Source organism: Mercenaria mercenaria, chromosome 19 (genome assembly GCF_021730395.1).
Source record: "Mercenaria mercenaria strain notata chromosome 19, MADL_Memer_1, whole genome shotgun sequence".
In the NCBI taxonomy this organism is placed as follows: domain Eukaryota; kingdom Metazoa; phylum Mollusca; class Bivalvia; order Venerida; family Veneridae; genus Mercenaria; species Mercenaria mercenaria.
Genome location: NC_069379.1, coordinates 364092 through 388246, shown reverse-complemented (window position 1 = coordinate 388246; position 24155 = coordinate 364092). Strand labels below are relative to the sequence as shown.

General features: G+C 34.9%; 3 protein-coding genes across 4 annotated transcripts in view; 2 read left to right on the top strand and 1 right to left on the bottom strand.

Annotated features, from left to right (window-relative positions):
• The window catches only part of LOC128551268 (mucin-like protein), a 96334-nt gene that overhangs the window by 61994 nt on the left and 10185 nt on the right, over positions 1–24155 (bottom strand). Inside the window, exons 2-9 of the mRNA XM_053532023.1 lie at positions 23821–24019; positions 22923–23098; positions 22449–22539; positions 21879–21960; positions 15915–16127; positions 11290–11467; positions 7685–7987; positions 4304–4477 (exon numbers count right to left, since the gene is read on the bottom strand). Coding sequence (XP_053387998.1) covers positions 4304–4477; positions 7685–7987; positions 11290–11467; positions 15915–16127; positions 21879–21960; positions 22449–22539; positions 22923–23098; positions 23821–24019 — 1416 coding nt within the window. The remainder of the gene's footprint in view (positions 1–4303; positions 4478–7684; positions 7988–11289; positions 11468–15914; positions 16128–21878; positions 21961–22448; positions 22540–22922; positions 23099–23820; positions 24020–24155) is intronic.
• On the top strand, positions 16900–18699 carry LOC123546935 (uncharacterized). Of its 2 annotated transcripts, XR_008368665.1 has the most exons (4): positions 16900–17039; positions 17428–17741; positions 18176–18381; positions 18530–18699. XR_008368665.1 is itself a non-coding variant. In XM_053531684.1 (3 exons), exons 1-2 carry the CDS (start codon positions 17429–17431, stop codon positions 18253–18255), a joined length of 393 nt encoding a protein of 130 aa, XP_053387659.1. In that variant the 5' UTR covers positions 16900–17428; the 3' UTR covers positions 18256–18381; positions 18530–18699. The 2 variants fall into 2 exon arrangements, 1 of the variants encoding a protein (XP_053387659.1); XM_053531684.1 differs by having other exon boundaries at positions 16900–17741.
• Positions 18775–21851, top strand: LOC128551168 (uncharacterized). The gene is made up of 4 exons (XM_053531683.1): positions 18775–19375; positions 19615–19852; positions 19949–20151; positions 20464–21851. Exons 1-4 carry the CDS (start codon positions 19256–19258, stop codon positions 20929–20931), a joined length of 1029 nt encoding a protein of 342 aa, XP_053387658.1. The 5' UTR covers positions 18775–19255; the 3' UTR covers positions 20932–21851.

The window sequence follows — 24155 nt, the reverse complement described above, 5'->3', positions numbered from 1 at the left end:
TTCTTAACACCATTAATTGAAATAAATGATATATTAGCTTTAGTTTATGTTCATTTCACAATGTTTGATTTCAATGTTGGTTACTAAATATGATATGTATATGAATACATTCAGTTGTGACATGGCTATTTAATATATCATAGTATATGTATTATACCTTGATCTGTATAGCTTTTCACAAATCTTTTTTTTAATGAAATCTACAGACGATCTTTTGGGAGGACATAATACATCCAAACAAAATAAAAAAGATTCTTGTTTCGAATACATTTTCTTCATGAAATGTTAAGAACATGCAACATCCATAATGCAGGGACTTAATTCTTCCGTCCCTAAAATACTGACAAGACTGAGTTCATGTAAAAAGTAATTTATACGGCATCCACAAAGCCCTTAAAGATTGTTGTTTTGAAGGTGTACGTTTAAGGATATGGTATACTAGTGCTTTGAAAGTACGCATGTCAAACCGGAAGCTGATGTTGCTGATTTATGACAACACTCAACATAAACTAAACGCAAGTGTATATTCATCGTCTTAAGAAAATGGCATCCACCAGTCTCAGTTTTGATAATGAATTATTGACATTTTGTCACAGTAACGTCACAAATCATTATCGCGTAAATATTAGGCCGTCACAAATACAGGATTTTGAGCAAAACGAGTACATTTTATATGAGGTTGTTTTAGCTGTCCTTAATTTGTTACTAGTAGCATGTATTATCAAGAACCATCCCTTCTGAAATAAAGACACCATCGTGACAGGGATACCTGTACTGTTATTGAAATGTTAAGCTGTTGGAAGAAAATAGGCGTATGCAAAGTAAGTTATCACGTCTTTTCAAAACGATTCAACCATTTGATTTTAAACCTTTCTTACCTTTTTTGTTGATATTTTGGTACTATTTATATGTGGATTATTGTTCTCAAATCGTCCATAATATAAGTACAAAATACATGTATCGTGAACTGAATTATTGCGGGAATAAAGTGTTTTTATTTTCGGTTTAATATTAAATATCCTAAGAGGATCATGTTCTTTAAACCTAGGGCCAACTGTAAGTTTTCAGCTGCTGTAACTTTGAAATATTATGAACTACTTCGTTCCGATTAATTTGACACTACTATTGTGATAAGGTATATTACAACCCAAACAAAATCTTTAATCAAGCAATGTTATAGTAAAATCGTTTTGTCCTTAGCCCGTGTGAGAGGTAATAAAACTTGCAACGCTCTTATACCTCAAGCAACAGATAAAATTACAAAATGACAATATACAAGTACACCATGTAATGGCAAGGGGACTTAACTATACAATTTTGATCACTGATTTTCCCTATAGTGTATGTGCGTAGCATACTCTTGATGGAGTCGAAAATACAAATTTTACTTACATTAACTTTGTAATAAAAATATGACCATACATAAAGTCAAGTCTATACTCTTTGCACGTTTATTTCTCTTGTTCTGCTTTCTGTGAAATCATTTAATTTCGTCCGCACAAAATTTCGTGGTTTTGCCCAAAACGGCTGTTTCGTGCGGACGTAAATTCGTGGATTTTCAATTTTTGTAAAAACAAAAAATAAATATAATTTCCCCAGGCATAGATCTGCTAGTACTTCTACCCTTAGTAAAATATTCAATAAGAAAAGTCGGCGCCAATTAAAAAGTGTCAAAAACGTAGCACCTTGCACAATTAGCATTCATAATCGAAACAAATATACAAATCGATCATTTGATCGTGTTTTAAACAAGAACTAGTTATTGTACTGCAAATAAAAACAAACTATTATAGAAAAACAATGTTGTTTATTTTCCGTAGAATTAGTATAACCCAAGTAATCCTTACATAAACTTTTATAAAATGGTCAGGTTTTATTTTTTATTTATTTTTCTTATTTTTCTTATTTTTTTTTTTTTCTTTTTTTTTTTTTTTTTGCAAAATAAATGGTGCGACTGCATCTACTCGATGAAATTACAAGCTGTTGAACTTGTGCATATGTTATTTCCTGCCGAGAAACGTGCAATTTTAAAAGTATTAATGTATCGGACGCAAATCTAGCAATTAGATTCTCTAATTTAATAGCTCCAAAGTCGTAGTATTCTACTACAAAAAATAAAGCTAGCGTATAAACATTGCATAGCGGGACCGAAAAAATCAAATAACTGCCGTATTATAGTGCGTTTGGCACGTGACGCTACGTCAAACTGTTTTGGGTTTTTTTAGTGTCTACTTTTACTTTGACAAGCATGTCATAAACACACCACGGGTACGTTTCTAAATGAAAATAATAGTCTGTTTTGTTTCCATGCATGCCAATGTTTATCGTTGATGGAGCCTCCATAAACTACACGAAAGCTGCAGGTTAGTACTGCCGCATGCATACAACAACGGATCAGATGTCTTTTTGGGCGACTTTGCGTAAATCGTGGGCAAAATTTGTTCGTTGGGACTTAAATTCGTGGTTGAGCTTAACCACGAAATCCACGAAAATTAATCCCCTAATAATAATAATGATTTCACAGTACGCGATTGATGTATCTCTTCTTTTCGTGCGTGCGTGAGTGTGGGTGGGGGTTTTGTAAATCACCCTAAATGGGGATTGTTTATGAATAAACACCAAATTATCAGGAATTTTCCCGAAACATAATCTCAATTTTAACATAGTCTCACTACCTTCCCTTAACGACGCTTTGTTATCTCAGCGATACTTCCTCTATAAGCAAATATTTTACTGAAACGTGTGCGGTTTGCTTTTTGCAACAGTTTCCATGTCAACATGTTTAGAATTTAAGTTGTACGCACACGATTTTAGTGTTAATCTGACACAGACTTGGCTGATATATGACAGAAATACTACCACTAGCATTTCCTGTCAGCTCGACATTTATATCTGTCTTGCATATCTTTAAAATGCCAATTTTATATACAGAAATGATATATCCTATCAAACATGTAGGTTTAAATAGCATCAAGTATTTATATCTTTATTATCAATGTTATTATATTTTTATTATTATTATGTTAAGAACAACATTATCATATAGGTTAATATATTTATAGTACTGCATGGCAGGATGAATATAGTAGCTTACACAATTTGCTTGAGAAGGACTGGCATGTGTTTGCATAAAGGAAAATCATCAAAGGAAAATGAGGCACTGGTACTCCTTTAAAAATGTTTTTTAATCCCAAATTCATCTAGCAGTGCCAGGAAAATGCTGATAGGTTCGAATCTGAATTGGTACCTGTCCTTAAGGTATCACTTAATACAGCTGTACATACTACTTTCCAAACAACACCCACCCGTTAACAAATAAACATGTTTTCGCGAGAAACGAAAGCGTTTGCGAGCTTACCCAAACCGATCCGACCAAAGAAAGCATATTACAAAACTTGTTTTAGAACAAAAGAGTTGAAAATCCTAAAATTTAGATTGATAATGTATTTTTCTTTGAACAATTCTAGAATTATAGGGAGTAAATGGAATTTTAACGCACAAAAAGTAGCGAAAGCTGAAGCTGCACTTGAAATATTTTTTTATCGAATGAATGAAGGTTTAAGTGCTTGATAACTCATTTCTAAGTGATTGTTCTCTTATTTTGAGGCGATAATTTTAAAACACACAATTCTATATTCATGAAAGCAGTTGCTCCAGCTACATTGGGAACGATATTTCACCTAAATATCTTATTCCTAACATTCTTGTTGCTTATTTAAGAAATAATGTATAGCAAAACAGTGCTTTATCACTATTTATACACGATGGGCGTGTTACGTCGGGCGTAATAATTTCACTAGGGCGCAGCTCGAGTGAAATTATTTCGGACGGCGTATACCCGCCGGAGTGTATAAATAGTGATAAAGCACTGTTTTGCTATAAATTATTTCAATTCTAAAATGTTCTTTATTGCAAATTTTTTTATCAAATATGATGGAACTGTTTCTTCGCGCAAGCATGGCGCCAATAGTAAGTATTTGTTAAAACACACCAGGACCGGAAACGTTAATACATCTTGCGGCAGAATTCAGTCCGAGCGAAAATTATTGCGAATTATTCAGCAAAGCGAATAATTAATTCAGTATGTGTATAAATTAATCAAAACCTTTGTGCAATGTGACATTTCGTTAAAAACATGTTATTAAGTAAAATATTTCATAAAATTTGAAAGCGCTATTTCTTGATGCGTATATGGCGCTGAATATCACGTTGACGTGACGTCAACATAACATCGTTGCGATGATTAATACGGATCAAATCTAAAAAGTACCGATTGCGTGTCTAAAAGTATTTAATATCTTACCAAGTGTGTACTCGGTTTTCGGCAGTTCTGTTTGAACTTCGAATTTAAGGTCAACCTTGTCCGTGTTGTCATCGTAGACGTAGTCCTTTAAATCTATCTTCCAGTTCAAATCTTCTTTATATCGTACAGTGATATTTTCAGGGAAGCTCTCTGAGACATTTGGGGGATTGTTATCTAAAAGACATACACAAAGATATTTGTATGAATTTATATGATAGAGATTATATTGCCCAGCGTTTAATTTCACTTACTGTGAATAACGTTTGTGGTTCGTACCCGCTCTGTTCGCCAAGTCAGGAAGTCATCACACCGCACTCAGTTTTAAACTTCCTATGGACCAGCAAACATTATAATACTATCTTATTGTTATCGGTCAGTCATTTTCGTTCTTAACCCTTAAATTGCCATGTCTCATACCTTTTCGACTCCGCTATCTTAATATTACATGTTCCATCCGCAAAATATTTTAAACAGCTGTATTGTGCAGGCATCTTTTTGTTAATCTTTAAATCTGTAATTATGTAGAAACATCGCTTTTTCTGTGCATTTATTAGTTTCTGCTGAACATTGTTTAACTTATTTTGTAAATGGAACAATTTGTCCTGCGTAGTTTTTAGTTTGCAATGTATGTTTATTAATTTATTCTAAAGATAAAACAATTTACTCTTGGTCGTTGGTGATGAACAGTTATTCTTTTGTATGAATATACAACGGTTTGTTTGCAAAATTTGCAAAATAGTTAACTTTAATATGTTGATTCATCAATTCAAAACACAGCAAAAAACCCTAAACCAACATTCTATTTAAACAAGCCCATAATTCCCCTTACCAACAGTCCCCCATCCTATCAGACTCAAACAACCTCCAGTCCCATACCCACTCTCAACTGTAATCCACCCTACCTCACCCAAACAATTCACAATAATCTCTATAACCCACCTCCGTATCCTATCTGTAAACCTACTACCCAGAAGTCAGACTAGCAAACTCCTCTTAATCTACCAGCCCTATTCAAACCAATTAACCTGCACTCCAACTTACAATGGCGACACGCTTGGTACCTAACACTACCTGGTAAATTAAACAACTACTATAATCGAAAGGCAAATTGTCGCAACATTTAAGGGTATATTAAAGTATACAATATGTTCATGTTCTCGATTTGTCAATTTCCTCGACTGTATAAATAATACTTTCAAACAATTTCAGTTTTTGTTTTACATTTTAACAGGCGTTTCACTACGTTAGAGTATCACTGTATCATTTATTAGTTTTTACTCGTATTACAAGCAACATATGTATAATTGAACTATTGAGATATAATGTTTAAACAAGAAAATTTAAATATGAAAAAAAAAACATAATATGGCTAAATTCAGCCCGATGTATACGCTATGGCAATGTCTACTGTGCCAGTAAAGGGAAGTAACACTTTGATGGAGTTTGTTAGCCTAGTCCCCTATCAGCTCATTTCTATGCTACCACTGACAAGCCCTCCCCACAAATATCAAAACACTGGTAAACGCACAGAGCAAATTATTGTATAACAAAAGTAAATAAACTAATAGATTCGAATATCCAAAAGTGATTTGTACTCGACAAGTTATACCTCGTGGTAGCTGAGAATTTTGATATTTACCAGACAGCACTAGCATCCACTGCTGTATATATGCAACTTGAAATTATATTTGATTGGTTATCCTTCCTTGCTTACATGTCTAATATCCGTTCAGTTATGAAAGATCTGCCATACATATAGAGTTATGAAAGATCTGCCATACATATAGATAAGATACTATCACTATGCATGTATTAGTTCTTTGAAAAGAATAATACAATCAGTAAAAAGATCCTTTGGACGAAAAGAATGCAACCACGAAGAATAATTGCAAACTCGGTTTGACTGATCCTGTTCATGATAAGTAATAAAATTTGCAACACCTCTTACGCCCCTAGCACCGGCTTAAGCGGAACTCTACTACATATATTTTGGATGGACTCCGTGATCCCAAAGAACAAGTAAATATAACAATACTGAATTCACTAAATCAAAATGACGGATGCACAATGCATTTGTAGAAAATATTGGTGCACTGTATGCCAAATTTAGTTTGTAGAATGATGCGGTACGAGGAATGGACAAGACATGAAAGGTTAAGAACTAGCGAAGAACATTTAGATAATATAATTATGTTCAACACTTAATATTAAGCTTAAGTATATATAAGTATGTTATGAGAATATATCGTCTAAGTTATATAATAATTAAGGAATCATATTGAATAAACAGTTTATAAAGGAAACGTTGTCCAACACTTAGAACCGAAGAAATAATTTAACTTACAGAAGAAGTATAATCTTATTTTTAATTCAAAACTTAAAGTTAAAATGTCAAAAAACTTGACATAACTTAAGCAGCGATTGTCCTCCATAATTGATGCAAATCCAAAAAGATTTTCTGCGGAAAATCTGTTAACGCCGAATTCTGACATTTTCAGAGGGAGGGATGCTTATATCATTCATTCGGCGTGTTAACGAAATGTTCCTGATTATGGATCTAATGAAAATAGATTTCTGCAATGCTATAAGTGTTTGACTGATATCGGTAGCATAATATTCACGGTCTTTATCTGGCATATGGTTTACCGAAATACAACACACTGTTTTCTAGTCCATAGTGGTTGACAAAGCTTAAAATACAATGATATTCTATATGATACTATTTTACTAGACACGTCTTCTAAAATGACAAGGCCCGTTAAACCTCGTCCTTTTCTGTTTTTTAAGAGAATAACATTCTTTTTTTCCTATATTTTTTTTCTTCCAATCAGCGAGGACTCGTATTCGTACCACGTGAATGTTCCAAACATTCAAGCATTGGATACAGTTTATACCATATTGAACGGTGTAAATTGTTTCTTCGAATTTTCATATTAACTAAATAATAAAAGCCGTGGACCAGTAAACGGGCTACCATTGAACCCAGTGTCACACGATGTTTTTATTATACTTTAAACAGATGAAATCGTGTCTCCTGCATTGCTTTCATATTTGCACAGGGAATAAAAAGACCATGTAATAGTGTCGAGTTCAAACTGGCGGCACATTAGAACACTACCCATTCGAAAACAGTGTAGTCTTGTGTTGCGAACGGGTATTTGTCTAAGTATATCGCTGTATTATACGGAACAGTTTTAGATTAATCTAATATTTTCAACTGAGGTCGTGTTCATTAGACTATCTAAAACGTCCGTGGAACTGGCGTGAACTGCGTCATCTGCATCGAAATAAAACATATACATTTCAATTTCTACATTAAAACCAATTAAAGCAACAGGGACATGTACAGATACAGAAAAATATCAACATTAAAAATCTTACGCAATGTCTCCCATATATGATGTGTCTCCTTCGCTGCAGACATTTCAGCAATGCCTTGGTTAATGTCACCCGTCCTTGCGATAGCTAACAAGCACTGTGCATTAGGGGTGTTGTCCCAGTCATTTATGCATGTTGTGTTGAATAGCGATATGTTTGATTTGGTATAACCTTTAAACAATGCTGTTAGGTTCCCCACTAGCTCCTCTAGGAATCTCGGATGTGAATGATTCTCGTTGTAATATGTGTAATTTCCCTTTGCTATGGAATAGTTGAAATTGCTTTCCGACTTGTTAGTTAGAGTCCCTGAATTTTATACAAATCAGCCATAGCTTACTATATCACGATATTAGAAACAATGAGTAGCCATTTTTGTTAAAAACTTGTTTCTAAAATACGGTCAATTTCATTGCTGGTACCTACTTAAATCCGGTAGACATAATATTTAATGACACCAACGGAATTAAATATCAAAACATGTAAATATCATCTGTGACAAGGAATTACAAATGTCCAATTGAACATTTTAGCACTCGTACAAAAAAAAAAAAAGTTTTATTACAGTAATTACGGCTTGTAAACTAAATATTGCTTACATTTTAAGCAAACTGCAAGGAAAACATATGACGTAGCGTCATTTGATCAGATATAAGACAATGTAAGTTATATAATAAAAAGCTTTTAATTCATATGTACTTTATGTGATCAAATCTATAGAAGAACTGCAAACCATGCAACAGGTAATATGTATGTGTGTGTGTGTGTTCGGGATTAACGTCTTTTTCAACAATTTTTCAGTCATATAAACGACGGTGTCTACTTGTAACAGTGGGCACAATGCACAACTTTATAGTGCTGCCTCACTAGAATATCACGCCGTAGACACGTGACATGATAACCCATCCAATCACATTATACTGACACCGGGCGGGCTGACCAGTACTAACACTATTCTCTTAATGTTCAGCGCCAAGCGAGCAAGCTCCTAGTACCATTTTTACGTCTTTGGCATGACGTGGCCGGGGATCGGTAATATGTAAATGACGCTCAATGTAAGATGATAAGCTATAATATATAATTCATTATATACATTTTGTAATGTCACGCATAATTTTATAGGCGGTACAAGATAATTAACTTCAGCAAATTTCACAATCTGATATTTTGACAAAATTATTTTTTGCAAAAGAGGTATTGAGTCAGAAAAAAATTGGTCGTAGCATTTCGCAAAATAAAACAAGAGGGCCATGATGGCCCTATATCGCTCACCTGTTATCATTGCACTTGAGGACAAGAAGGTCCTTAGAAAAAATATCTAAGTCCAAAGGACAGGAACAACAAAGGGAAGAAATCTAACCAAAAGGAAAAAAAATTCTTACAAGGTACAGATATGTCAAAATACACCTAAACATTGGAGGTACCATCCATGTTGTACCACAGAAATGGTCTCGGTTTTTCCCTACGGCCAATTATAGAAAAGTTACTAAAAAAGCTATTTATAGTAACGTAAAAGGGAAGTAATTAAAACAAAATATTGTAAGTGAACAAAAGAAGGATCTGCCAAATAAATCTGTTGACATAAATGAAATTTCAGATCAGTATCTTCATTACTTACTGAGATATACCCATTTTAATTTGAAATAAAGGGAGGTAATTTGACATAAAATCAGTCCATAGTTATCTACCCTGATTGGCTCAGTCCAACTAATGACATTAATGAAATTTCAAATAAGTCCTATAAGTACTTACTGATATAAATCCATTTTGATTACAATCAGGGGAGGTAATCAGATATAAAATAACTCTGGAACCTACGATTGGATCTGATTTGTCATGGAATCCAAGATTTATTGTTGTTGAAGATATTTTGGAAGTTTGTATCAAATAAAACCATAAATGAGGTATCTATATGGCTGCAAAAGCCAAAATAGCCAATTTTGGACCTTTAAGGGGCCGTAACTCTGGAACCCATGATGGAATCTGGCCAGTTCAAGAAAGGACCCAAGATCTTGTGGTAATACAAGTTGTGTGCAAGTTTGGTTAAAATCAAATCATAAATGAAGCTGCTATTGTGCAGACAAGGTCAAAATAGCTAATTCTGGCCCTTTCAGGGGCCATAACTCTGGAACCCATTAAGGGATCTGGCGGGTTTAAAAAGTAACCGAGATCTTATGGTGACACAAGTTTTGTGCAAGTTTGATTAAATTCAAATCATAAATGAAGCTGCTATTGTGCAGACAAGGTCAAAATAGCTAATTCTGGCCCTTTCAGGGGCCATAACTCTAGAACCCATAATGGAATTTCGCCAGTTGAAGAAAGAAACCAAGATCTTATGGTAATACAAGTTGTGTGCAAGTTTGGTTAAAATAAAATCATAAATGAAGCTGATATTGTGCAGACAAGGTCAAAATAGCTAATTCTGGCCCTTTCAGGGGCCATAACTCTGGAACCCATATAGAAATCTGGCCAGTTCAAGAAAGGAACTAAGATCTTATGGTGATACAAGTTGTGTGATAGTTTGGAAAAAATCAAGTTATAAATAAAGCTGCTATTGTGCAGACAAGGTCAAAATAGCTAATTTCGGCCCTTTCAGGGGCCATAACTCTGGAACCCATAACGGGATCTGGCCAGTTCAAGAAAGGAACCGAGATCTTATGGTGATACAAGTTGTGTGCAAGTTTGGTTAAAATAAAATCATAAATGAAACCACTATCGTGCAGACAAGAAATTGTTGATGCACGGACGGATGGACTGACGACGGACGAATGGTGATCACAAAAGCTCACCTTGTCACTATGTGACAGGTGAGCTAAAAAAGGACAACGCCACTAAATTGTTAATGTTCGGAGAGTTAAATGTCATGTTATTGTCTTGTCGTCTCTGAACAAGTACAATGCATGGATAATCATTACAGATTTATCTGGAGAGAGAAAAAATCTGCTGCTGTGACATGTGTTTCAAAGTATCCAACGAATTTCTAGAAATTTGAGAAAATCAACGGAATAACATGGATAGATTGTTGAATAACAAATAACAACTGAAAATAGTTTGTTCTACTTTTAGCATAGATAATTGAAGTTCTGTGCTTCGGAATAAATCTATGAATCAGTTTCTCTTTAAAATTTGGGCGATAATCCTTTGGAAGCATGTAACGCAACTAAGTAAAATAATAGCAGACCAGGTTTGGCTGTGTCTGATTTTGATTAGTAGGTCTGCAACAGCACCTGCAACCCGCTTAATTAAGCGGAATTCTGCTGTAGTAAAATTAAATGCTCTTCATGATTCCAAAGTCATATAACAACACATTCACAGTCAGATAACTTTTTCCTACACGTACCCGTTAAGAAAAGGGTGTAACATTAACTATTGCTTGATAAGTAAGACTATCTGCAAGAGGAACCACAAGGAGATGAAATAAGAAAGTAAAGAATATCATCAAATCATGATCTAAACTTTTACCTTTAAAAAATCAACGATCAGATTCTTCCAAATTGCGGATATAATTAAAAGTATGCACTATGTCTGCGTTCGACCTTCTGTCTAAGAGTGTTAAATTTAAGCTGAAGCATATTTATCATTACGTGATGTAAGGTATTTTTTGTACTTACATGATTCGCCATAATCGAACAAGACAGACGCTGTAGAGTTAACATCTACTTTAGTGCCATTCCTAAACACAAATTGTTTGTCTTGTTGGCGGCCTGCTAATCCTGTTATATTTATTTTTTCATTGTTTTTAATGACATCAATGCTCAGACTTATGAATTCCCCAGCAGTGAATACTATCTGAAAAAAAGTGTTGATCAAAATTTGAATTTTTATCGTATGGGCATAAGATCGCAGTTTTTCTCAGGCATTTGTATTAACCGTTACAACGCTTTATTTTGTAAACATTGATATAAATATAGAACGAGACGCGACAGTATTTTATGACACTTTCATCACGTGGCAGCAAACTGTTGCTTAAATTGTTGTTTCCGTCACTAATGATAGAATGGATAAGTATCTATAGGTATCGCACAGTATTGTGTCGTTTTTTTATTTAAAAAAAGTAGCACTCTCGTTTAAAATGACGATATACGCTGGTTATCAATAAATGGCTTGCCGGCGCCGTAGGTTGAGTGGATAGATATTCATTTTATAGTGACAGTTTTGACGGTTCGAAACTTGCATTCGACCGACATTTTTTTTTGGCATTACATACTTTGTGTAAAATTGTTTTCCCTGGTTTCGAATTTATTGCTTCAGTAAGTGAAACAGTTTTAACTAGATTAACTAACTTGTTTTGTTTTTGTTGATTCGTATTGAAGAAAAAAAATACAGTTTTAAAAACAAAATATTAAGGGTCTGGCAATCGAACTTCCAACGAAAAGTTATATTACGAATACAGTAATCGTTCGGCCAACGAGAAATCACTGACATTGTCTGCAAGTATTGACCTGGCACTCATTAATTTTCGCCAATACTTTCGGGGATCTATATTACTGAAATAACATATATAAATAACCAGTGGCACGATGTCGTGGTAGTAAAGTGTCTGACCGCCATGCATGTTACCAAGAGTTCAAAAACATTTCAGACCACTTTCTTTAAAACTTATACTGTAATTTTATGTTATGGATATTGCTTTTATTTTACAATATTTACATAACATATTTCACAAATTCTATCTGTTATTTCTTGTAGTATTGATTTTCTTGAAACGTTGTTGACAAGTACAACATTTTGAAGTACCTTTTCTTTTTTATATTTGAGAAACTTTTACAGATTTTTTATTCATTTTGTTCCATAAAGTTTAATCAGAAAAGTGTGGAAACTTTCTACTTGTAAAGTTTGCAGATAAAATTTGAAAAATAGGTCAGATGCAGTACTAGAACAATCAACATCGAGATTGGCAGGTAAACGATTTGTCCGCGCAGCTAATTGCACATGCGATATTAGTTAAATTATAAAGAAATTTATCATGCAACTACTATTGAAAGTGCCTGATATCACTTGCCTGATATTTTATTTTGATATCAGGTCATTGACATTTTTTGTGGTTATTTTTATCTTGTTTGCTAAGAAACGCCCTACTTTCGATTTCGTTAATGCACGGGATCTCTCTCAGTTGGTGCAATTTTGCCTCACAGGATCCCTCTTGATTCTCTGCACCCGGCACGGGAACCATCTTCGACAAAATTTTCTATCGGCACCAGCACCCTCAACTTCAATGTTATAATTTTAAGATTGTATTCTTATTGACAACAACATCTTTTTCTAAGGGAAATAAATCATGATGTTTTTACTTCCATTAATATGCTTTTAAATTAAATAAAAAAAATCAGCATTTATACATAACATGCATATTTAAATTTTACTATCAAATTTACCTAATACCTTAGTGATACTCAAGTAACTTTTAAACTAGAATTTATGTAATTTGATCTGATACAAAGAGGGACCATTCAAGCATAGCTAGTCTGAAAAGGGGTATTCAGCGACACATCTGTACCATAACAAACTTCCGTCCGTCCGGGCACACTAGTCTGTATTATTACTCTCCATTTGTTACAATGGTACCGGAAACATCGATATTTTACACACACTGACGCCTGACTTTCATATCGGATGCGTGACGTAATTTAATGTGTGTCGTGGCATTAATTCTTTTATTTAGTTCAGTATTGTAAATTTTATTCAGACTATTGAACACATTTATAGTAGTTACATTTCATTGCATGCGTATATAATAAAAAGGTTAACATCCTTGCATTGGTAAATATGCACTCGTTCTTTAGCGGATGAATATTGCGCTCATTAAGTCGTGCAATCTATTTCCGCTGCAAAACTCGTGCATAGCTAATAATCTATAATTATTGTGGTGCTTTTAAATACGAACACCATCTCATAACTCTAACACTGAAGTTAAATTGAGAGGACGCCGGTGCCGATAGAAAATTTATTGTGTCTGAGAGGGTTCTCGTGCCGTGTGCAGTGAGTCAAGAGGGATTCTGTGAGGCAAAATTGAGAGGAACCCCGTGCATTAACGAAATCAAAAGTAGTGTGCTTTTAAGGAAATATGATGAAAATAACCACATATTGTGTATTTACAAATCAGATGGGATCAACGGCTTCACATCTAAGGTATTATATACTATATATTCAAGGAAAGTGATATTTAAGTTTCATTAATATCGCACAATGTTCATCCGAGCCAGTACCTCCGGCTACATTCCATCTTCGTTTGGACTCGAGTCAACTGATAACACAAATGTAACGATAAAAAGGCAATGGTATATAGCTACGTCTTCCCGTGGATCAGATTATGCACAAACCTGTGTTTAGGGCAAAATGTGTATCTTCTGAGCTCCCTGACGTCGGAGTTCATTGTTTACCACAAAGCGTGTGCTGTGCACGAATAGAGAGGGATTCATTTTCTCATTTAACACAGAGAGGGATCCGATATGCATACACGCTGTGTATTAAGTAGAAGCAAAAATATTTGTGTTAATTATATTTCTTGGATCAGTGCAAATTTAGTGAATTTAAATTTTCAGCGCTTTGGACATATAGTTGTCCGAGTCAAATGTTTGATAATATGGAAATAAAGCATGTTTTGATTTATTAAAGAGGATGATTTTTATTTATTCTTACGCAGATATTCATTGTTATTTTTATAAGAATATCAGAAAGTCAATAAACATTGCCGAAGTTGCAATCAATATGGCTGCCGTACTGATTCATTCAAGTGTTTCAGAGGCGGCTGAATTTTTTAATCCGTAAAATATGAATTATAGATTTTTGCTTCAGAAGTCAATTTTTACGAAATAAGATATGAGGACATATGTTGTTCTAGGTAGGCTGTATGAGTTTCATGATAAAAAGAATAACAAACATTTCCAGCCCATATTATTAACCTGGACCTGCATATGATAACATTGATTTCAAAAGGCAGTAGCCTGTTATTCTCTATTTAAATGCAAGAGTTATATCGCTGCATCGCTATTAAGCAATATTTTACGCAACAATACGGTATACTCATAAGTGCAAGGTCAATACTTAAGGACTTCATTTTATATTATTGTTTTATTTAGTTACATTTTCAAAACGCCATTTCACCACGCGATACCTATACTTGTACGCTCTATTGTTATCATGTTCTCACTGCCACCTGACGTTTGCAAGGTGCTCGCTAAAGGCCGGGGATCCCGTTTTATTATGAACCGGAAAACTCTTATCAGAATTGGTAGACGAATGTTTTTATTTTTGGTATATTAGAAAAACAACGATTTTAGACAAAATTCGACGAAAATACATTCATAGAAAATTAAATATGCCACATAAAGGTGAATATAGGTAAACGTTTGATTTTATAAATTCTCACACCACGATGTGTGAGTAAGTCGCTTTAACGTTTTGGGAGGCTGCGTTTTTTAAGCGTGGATTTTCCTGTTGGATATTCATCTTTGTTTTCGATCAAAATGCAAAATTTAACTCAAACATTGCAGATTTGACTGAAAGAGAAACGTCAACCAAACATCTGGTCTACAACGTTTACATGTAAATGTTACTGGTTTGCAGGCATTTATTAATTTTTACACAGGGGATAATTTGGTAATAATAATTTGTATCAAAAGTACGTAAATATGCCTTAAATCTGGCGTCTAGTCATAAAAGGATTTCTGATCACACAATAACGATTTTCCTTGAGTAACATTAACAGTTTTCATGATTCGCATTTGTTCATGTAATAAGTTTAACCCTTACCGGGAACTTTGAAAGTTTGTTTACTAAGTAGGTTTGAAATACGTAGAAATTGTTACCAAGTAAATTGAATGTATCAAATTTCATACATGGAGTTTCAGAAACAAACTATTATCTATAATATTTAATTTGTATATCTATAATATCTTCTTTTGAACTATGCCATATTTCAGACGCCTCTTATTTTCCGCTTAGTAAGCAAAACAATGAACCCTTACATGATTGATCATGACTGCCTAGGGCAACATCTTTGCACTGACAACACTTAAATGCTGTCCTTTTATTAATCAGAACTGTTTAATATAGTTGTTCCTTCTTAAAATATGTATATGTTTTTTTTTTCTTCCAACAGCTTGTATGAAGAAACACCATACGAACAAATGATTAGAAACGTCAAGTTAGCAGAAATTCATTCAACATCTTTCGCCCAATATCATTAAATACTGCAAAGTTAGGAATGAAATTGATAAAATATAAAAGTTCTTACTGTTTTTGCAAATTCATTAACAGCACAGCCTTGAATAACTGCTTTACCACCGCCAACGTTTACCATGCAATGATCTCTCTCCGGTGGATATACACAAGGATATACCGGTCCTTTTTGATTCGCATAACAAATTTGTGTACCGTTTCGGTAGACCTTTATATCGTTGTTTTGTCTGTCAAGGTGCATCTCAAAGTAATCGCTTGTTGCATAATCCTACATGATTAGATTAAAAACACCTGTGTTTATTGTCATTGATCACGTGTTTTCTATTAAAAATTCCCATCTTCATATGAAAGTAAATACCACAATTACTTCAGGACATTTTCATCATGTGTTTCTCAATAAAAGAAATGTGTGGTTCTATTCTAAACATATCGCAATAATCATACATACTTTCTTGCCTTAAACTTTTTTTTTTATTATATAACATACACAATAGATTAATTACTGAAAGTTATGTTTTGTCGTTATATATTCCACAAGGGAGACTGCATTGTGTTTGCTTTAAGGTGTCGTAAAACGCTTTTAGGATTTTTTCTTCAAAAGTTTGTATATTTTGTTCTATATGGAAACAAGTCTTTCATTTTTGAACAAGGCTTAACATGAGATACACGAGATATTCCCTTGTCTGCATATTATGAAATATTCCCTGTTTAAAAAAAGCAACAATTTTCAAAATTGTTATTCCTAGGTCTTGTTCAAAACATGACGATACAACGAGAAAATTATTTCGTTTTTGTAGTCATATAATATTGTTTTATCTGGTTAGAGACTTAAACGATCTTTCCGAAAATGTAAATGCAGGTAGCATACATAAAATCTAAAATTCGCCTAGTTGTAGTATAGAGACAAAGAATCAATGTCATGGTGATAAGAGATTAGCAACAAATTATTACTTAAACTTGTTCAGTTACAAACCATGTTTTACTGTTTATACATAACTCAATTTATATACTGTACATTATTTCAGATTTCCAATACTGGTTCGAGTCGTAAATTCGGCCAGGTCATAAATATTCGGCCACCCACTTAAAAGCTTTTTTTGGAGCTAGATGCTTGAGAACGAATCTGTTTCATCACCAGCGCTTGCGATAGCAACAAAGTCTGCAAAATCATCAAGTTGAGGTGAGTAGAAAAATAGTTGTCCTTACCTAAAGTTGTTTACTTTAAACAGCAAATATTTTGTCTCGCGGGTCGCGTGACGTCATCGCACGCGCTCGATTATACTGAGGCCCGGCAAGGGTTAATTCAAATCTAAACTCTATAAACTATTTGCAGACGATATTGATTAGAGATAAATATTAACAGTTTTCACTCATTAAACTTGTTATTGAATTAAGTCCGTGTAATTTTAAACGCGAAATCTCATTTTCCTTTCCAATTTGGTTGCCATTTCAGCTATCGTCACGCTGTCATTTTTTTCAATTTAGGGGAGGTAAATCTGTTGTATAAGCAATATGTGAATATATCTAGTTGCTGCCCTTCCATTGTTAGGCTCTATATTTTTATTCAGAATGCCTTACCATTACCGAACATATGACACTGAATCACTGCAGATGGCTGCGGCGGCAGTACAAAGAAAGCTCATGTCTGCCAGAAAAGCAGCTGTAGAGTTTAGGGTGCCTCGGTCAACACTACAAGACCATGTACGATTTTCAGTGACGCAAAAGGAAGGGCCAGTTTGTCGTCAGCCAGGTCGAAAACGAGATTTGAGTGCGGATGAGGAGACGTCACTGGCTGAGTACCTTCGATATATGGCCAGTCAAGGGCTCCCAGCAACCAGGGAAGTTCTGCGGCAAAAGGTCGTAGATATCATACTGTTGTCAGGTATTAAAGACACATTATCATGCAAACTCCTTTTTTCCCAGAAGCCTACGTCTGTGGAACAGTCTCCCCGTGTCTTTGCAAGCTAGTCCCAACTTAGAAGTATTTGTTGAGCAGCTACCACCCTTCTATCAGTTCTAATGCAACTTCCTGCTTTTACTTTTTAACCCGACCTGTAAAATAGTTCTTTTACTCTATCTTTGAGATGCACATAATCTCTGTATTCTTATTATTTTTAACATAGACATAGACATTTAAATTTATGAGTAAAACTTTCTTTTGTATAACGGCGCTCAAGTTTCTAAAAGGCGTTCGGACCTTTTTTGATAGGCTTTATTTTCTTTCTTTTTTTTAAATGCATTGCACGTTTTTTTTTCAAGTTTTGGAAAGTTAAATTAGATATGAATATAATACCTTTACCCGACATTTATTTAAAGGTGGCAAATCGAGAATAAATACTGAGAGAGGCCCAACTGACAGATGGATTCGGCAGTTTCTAGAGAGACACGGTCTCTAAGACAGACTTGCTGAGAACATAAGCAAGGCCAGGGCGTCTATGTCAACACCTGCAGTAGTTGATGAGTTTTTTGAATTCTTCAGAGAAGTAATGACGCAGTATGATCTCCTGGACAAGCCTGAAAGGGTACTTTGAATCTTTTGTTTCCAATATACAGGACTCATTTTGTTCATTATTTAAAAATCAGATATGATGAATAGTCTGCAATAAGAAGTCTTTAACCTATTGCACTGCTATTTGACAAGTACATCGTTGCATACTACTATTGTTTCAGATATTCAACTGTGACGAAACTGGCTGGACCGGGAAAGAGAAATCAGCCAAGAAGGTGATCGGTCCTAAGGGTGGTCATCTGTGCAGGGGTCAGAATACTCCCGGAAGCCACATCACAGCACATGTCTGTGTTTGCGCATCCGGCAGGTTCTTGCCAACACTCGTTGTTTACCAGTATGTTATACTTGTACAAGTGAACTCATTATTCGGTGATCCCCATGAACTTTACCTTTTTAAGGGGCCTCCGTGGCCGAGTGGTTAAGGTTGCTGACTTCAAATCACTTACCTCTCATCGATGTGGGTTCGAGACTCACTCGGGGCGTTGAATTCTTCATGTGAGGAAGCTATCCAGTTGGCTTACGGAAGGTCGGTGGTTCTACCCAGGTGCCAGCTCATGATGAAATAATGCACGGAAGGGCACCTAGGGTCTTTCTCCACCATCAAAGCTGGTCGCCATATGACCTAATCCTGTGCCGGTGCGACGTTAAACCCAAAAAAATAAATATTACCTTTTTAATAACATTATTTTCAGGATGTTTTACTTAAAATATTCATTTAATAATTTTCTACACAGGGCTCCTTACCTCACAAATCTATAGAGGGTGTACCAGACACATGGCAGTTTGCGGCTACAGAAACGGGCTACCTTAACGCAGATCTATTCCATCAGTGGTTTACTAAACTTTTTATTCCTCATTGTGGAAAGGAGAGGCCAGTTGTGCTGATAATGGATAACCACAACAGTCATGTGTCCGTCAATACAGTGAAAGACGCCATTGACAATGATATAGTGCTAGTTGGTCTGCCAGGCAACACGACGCATATCCTGCAGCCTCTAGATGTTAAGGTAAAATGTTCAGAAAATGTCTAAATTTATCAACTGAAACTAAAAAACTACAATAACTACTATAGACCATGGGTAATTTTACGCAGTTCGATGTATTTTTCCGACGCCGACAAATTTTATGCGTCGTGTACTTGTATTACATGTTCTAGAAAATTCTATCCGTGATGCCTCATACATAAACTTGCTCCAGCTAATGAAATCCTTTTGTGTTAAAATTCTATAAGGTAAAACTATTGCAGGTGTTTGGTCCTCTGAAGTCACGAGTGGACACGATCTGCAGCAACATGCCATTCGCCCGTCGAGGAACGAGGTTGTCCAAGATACACTTTCCTGCTGTACTCAGACACGCCATGGAACAGGCCACCCCTGCCTCTATTCGGAAGTCATTTGAAGTGACCGGCCTATGTCCATTAAGCAGAGCTGCTATTGATACGTCACAGCTGCTTCGACCAGCATTTGGGCCTGTTGCAGTTGGAGGTTTGTTTGATCTTTTTCCCCAGTATGCGGTTGTAATGAATACATTATGTTTTTTTTCGTAAAGTTAGTTTGTGCATATGATGATTTTTTTTACAGGTGAATCTACAATCTCTACGACCTGCCCTACCTGCGGCCATTTTGTGACGAATCCACTGGTCACCATGGGAATTGTGACAGAGCCGTTGGCCAGAGTTCTCCTGCCACCACCAACCGCCCCGCTGACAGAGAAGAAACAGTCATCTAAGAGAGTTGAAAAGGGCCGTGTACTTAGTACACAAGAAATCCTTAGTTCATTGCAGGCAAAGACTAAACACAATATTATTACATTACATAGACGTACACATAAAACATAGATATTATGTCTCTTAATCCTCTCCTTATCCGACCTTCACACATATACAGATTGTTTTGATATGAATACAACAGTTGCGCTATATGATTTTTAAGATAGGTAAACTACGATACATCTGTAACATGATTTCTGAAAGAAGTATTGAATAGAAACATATATAGTAATGAGGTTTTTTCCTATTATTTTTGCTCTTGTAGTTTCGTAATCAACAAAATGTTTGCTTTTATGAACGTATTATTTAAAAACAAGTTCTTTTTAGGAAAAGGAGAAGAAGGAAGAAGAAAGGAGAGCAGCTATTGCAACGAGGAAGTTAGAGGCAGAGAAGAGACGAGAGGCGAAGGCAAAAGATGCAGAGGAGAGACGTTTGAAGAGAGCAGAGGAACAGACAAAAAGGGCCGAGAAAAGAAAAAGGGAGGAAGAGGAAAAGGCAGAGAGGAAGAGACTCAGAGAAGAGAGAAAGGCACAGAAGGAAGCAAGGAGTTTGAGAAGAGAGATAGTTGTTATCGATGAATTGAGAGCCTCTATGTATATTTGTAACGTATGTGGCGGACGTGGCAGAAAGGACGACGAAGTAAATGGTGTTGAGTGGTATGGTTGTGATGGATGTGAGGCTTGGTACCATGATGGATGTTTGAGTGTAAGGGAGTTGGAGTTTGTCAGAGTAAGTTTGAATGAGAGAAGTGATTGGCTGTGTAAGTCATGTAGTGCTTGCTTGTATGAGGAGTAAATGGAGTGTCTTGGAGGATCGATGTTTTAAGTAGGTGCAAAGAAAGTTGTTACTTTTATTTTAAGTATTGAATTATTAATTTACTAGTTTACTAGTTAAAGTGATTGATTGATTGATTGATTGATTGATTGATTGATTGACTGACTGACTGACTAGTTTACTAGTTAAAGTGATTGATTGATTGATTGATTGATTGACTGATTGACTGACTGACTGACTGACTGACTGCTGACTGACTGATTATTTTTATAGTATAAAATGGAAGTGTGGAACCTAAATAAAAAGTTACTGAATACATTAGATCTGTCTTTCTTATTTTCGAAATGAATATAATTAGACTATAATTTCAATCAAATCTGCGCGACATGACTTAATCACAACACTTAAAAACGTCCAGGTAACTTTATGTGGTAAAACTAGCCACTCATAACGGGCCTCGACCTATAAATAACTCAACGTATGGCTATAAATAAACACACATATTCAGATAACACATCAAACTATTTTTAGAACATTCTATCACGCTTTCTCTTTCCTACTTGGAGAAGAAGGATACCTTTTAAATCTCCGTTGGCAAATATTTCCCACGAGGTATGCTATTTTAAATTGATTGCATTTTGTTGAGAAAAGAATGATTTTGGCTGTAGCATTGATTTATTTCCAAAACAATGTTGAAAATATGACTAACTTTATGTTTAAAAAGTGGCCGAATATTTACAACCTCTAGATGGTAAAATGTGGAGGCTGAACGTGTCCGCTATTTTTAGCACGGTTTTATTGTTTACCATACTGTAAACGGTCCTTAATGATAACAATCAATGTTGCTTGTATTAAAGCACATATGGTAGAAATTTTGTACAAATCCGTTGTATAAAGAAAGAAATATTTACGAAAAACCGCAAAAAGTGGCCGAATTTATGACTCGAACCAGTACATTGTACACTTACATATATTGAGAAAGCTGTGAACAATGTAGAATCAACATTCCCAGGGTTCGTATATTCAAGGCGCACTTGTATTTCTAGTTTGCTGGAAACAAAAATGTTGATTTCGTATACATATCAGAAGATAATAAGGAACTACGTGACAGCTACTGATATATGTTATCATACCACTACGCACGCTTATATGACACGTTAAATACCAGGTTAGAATGGCGATGGACTAAGCGTTCCGTATTTTCTTAGGTATTCCGACATAGGGATATTCCTTATACATTTCAAAAAGTGGTTACTTGTACAAAATGAAACTTATTGATTACAATGACAGTATTATTCTGGATACCGATTTTCCTTTGTAGTGTTGTAGTAATTTATGCATGTCCGTACAAATTAGTTTTTTAGACAAACTACAGTCCCAATAAAAGATAACAAGAGTCTAAGGTTTATTACGATTCTTAGTTTTTAAAGTTAATTAAACACCATGCAATATCATCATTGCTTACTATCGATGGTAGTCAGATTTTATTGTCACTGATGATAGAATTGTCTTTTTAATACATTTTCAAGAAAGCCTACCTCGTTTTCAAAAAGACGTATTCGCCATGACCATTAAAGTCAAATTCAGCACCATCTACTGTTTCAATATGTGGGTCACCAAATGAGGTCACTGTTTGTAAAGAACGTTTTAAAAAGATAATGAGTAATGTCGGTAAAATATAAATATGTTATATACGTAAACTAAGATATAGTTCTTAGTTTTTAGAGCCAAAGTAAGCCTGGCTGTAGATCCTTAATAATACCCATAGACAGCTGCAGGAAAACCGTATGTTTGTGGTATTTATCAAATTATTCACGCAGATATTGATATATTTCAGTATCAATATCATCTTTATCAATTTTTCAACAAAGCATTGATATACGTTGAAAATTATTACAGCATATTAGAATTTTTCACCTGTGGTATAGTTTTTAAGTAACTGGAAAGGAGGATTGCCATTTACACATGATTGCAAGATGTTATGTTGGACACTGTAAGGAAATGATACATACCCAGTGTAGGAGACTGATAAGAACTGCAGTCATCCGAGGGATTGATATCATAAAATATGTCACACGTTGTCTCATTGACGCAACAGCTTCTTTGTATTTCAGACATATTTTTCCAGAATGAGTCAAACGTCAAATAACCGCCTTGTGGGGGCCCTATTTGTAACATGCCATCAGCGCTGAATTTGAAAAGGAACATATAAAATCTATATATTTACAATTAATCACTATAGTTATAATGTTTTGCCAATTTGAGATAATTTTATAAATCATATATAGCATAACTGTGAGTGTAGCTTTGATATTTGATAAATCTAATGGACATAAAAATAACACCTTTTAGAACGACAGTTTTTAAGTGGACATAATACAGAGCCCATTCATATCAGTTGTGAAATAACTTTGTGACCCTTTTCCTTTGTTTTCTATAACAGTCAACTATTTTAGAAAAACCGCAAAATTATTTATTACTGATAAGTTTATACATAATTTACTTTAGGTCGATTGTGAAGCAAGTTATACAACTAATGTTAATCACTCTCGACACCTCATTCCTGATGAATCCATCGCTACAAGGGTATAATAGAAGAGAAGCTAGTTTCCCTTTGAATGCTGAGCGTCAAGCAAGGGAGCTACTGGTACCATTTTTCACGTCTTTGTTATGACGCGGCAGGGGATCGAACCCACGACCTCCCTTCGAGTGCGGACGCTCTACCACTAGGTTATCGAGGCGGTTTATGTATTACTGATTGTGATTTGAAGTAAAACTGTAACGATAAACATTCAAAAAGCGTTAAGATAAATAGAAACAGAAAAACTCCTCAATCAAATCTGTAACCTAGGACATTGATGATGAACACTTAAATTTCATAAATCAACCAGAAAAAGTAGGTGATCAAACCTATAGCAGCACATCTGTTTAACACCGTCTTCGAAGATCCATTGCCGATAACAGTGTCCTATTTTTTCAAAGGAATAGTCAAGCATCACTTGCTTTTCTACACATGCGCATGGTTTCGCCGTCCTAAGCTTTGATTTAATGAGATTCTTGAGTTCTTCGTCAGCTGTGAATTGTTGGCAAACCTTTTGGCTTTCCAAATCTGTAATGTAACAAAATTTTAAAAGATCCGAACACTTATGATTTGTTAAAAGCTTTTAATGAATAAATTGTTTGATTCAAATTCCTACCTCGTATTAGTTTCTTTTTTTATACGCGTAATAGGTATGATCCCGATC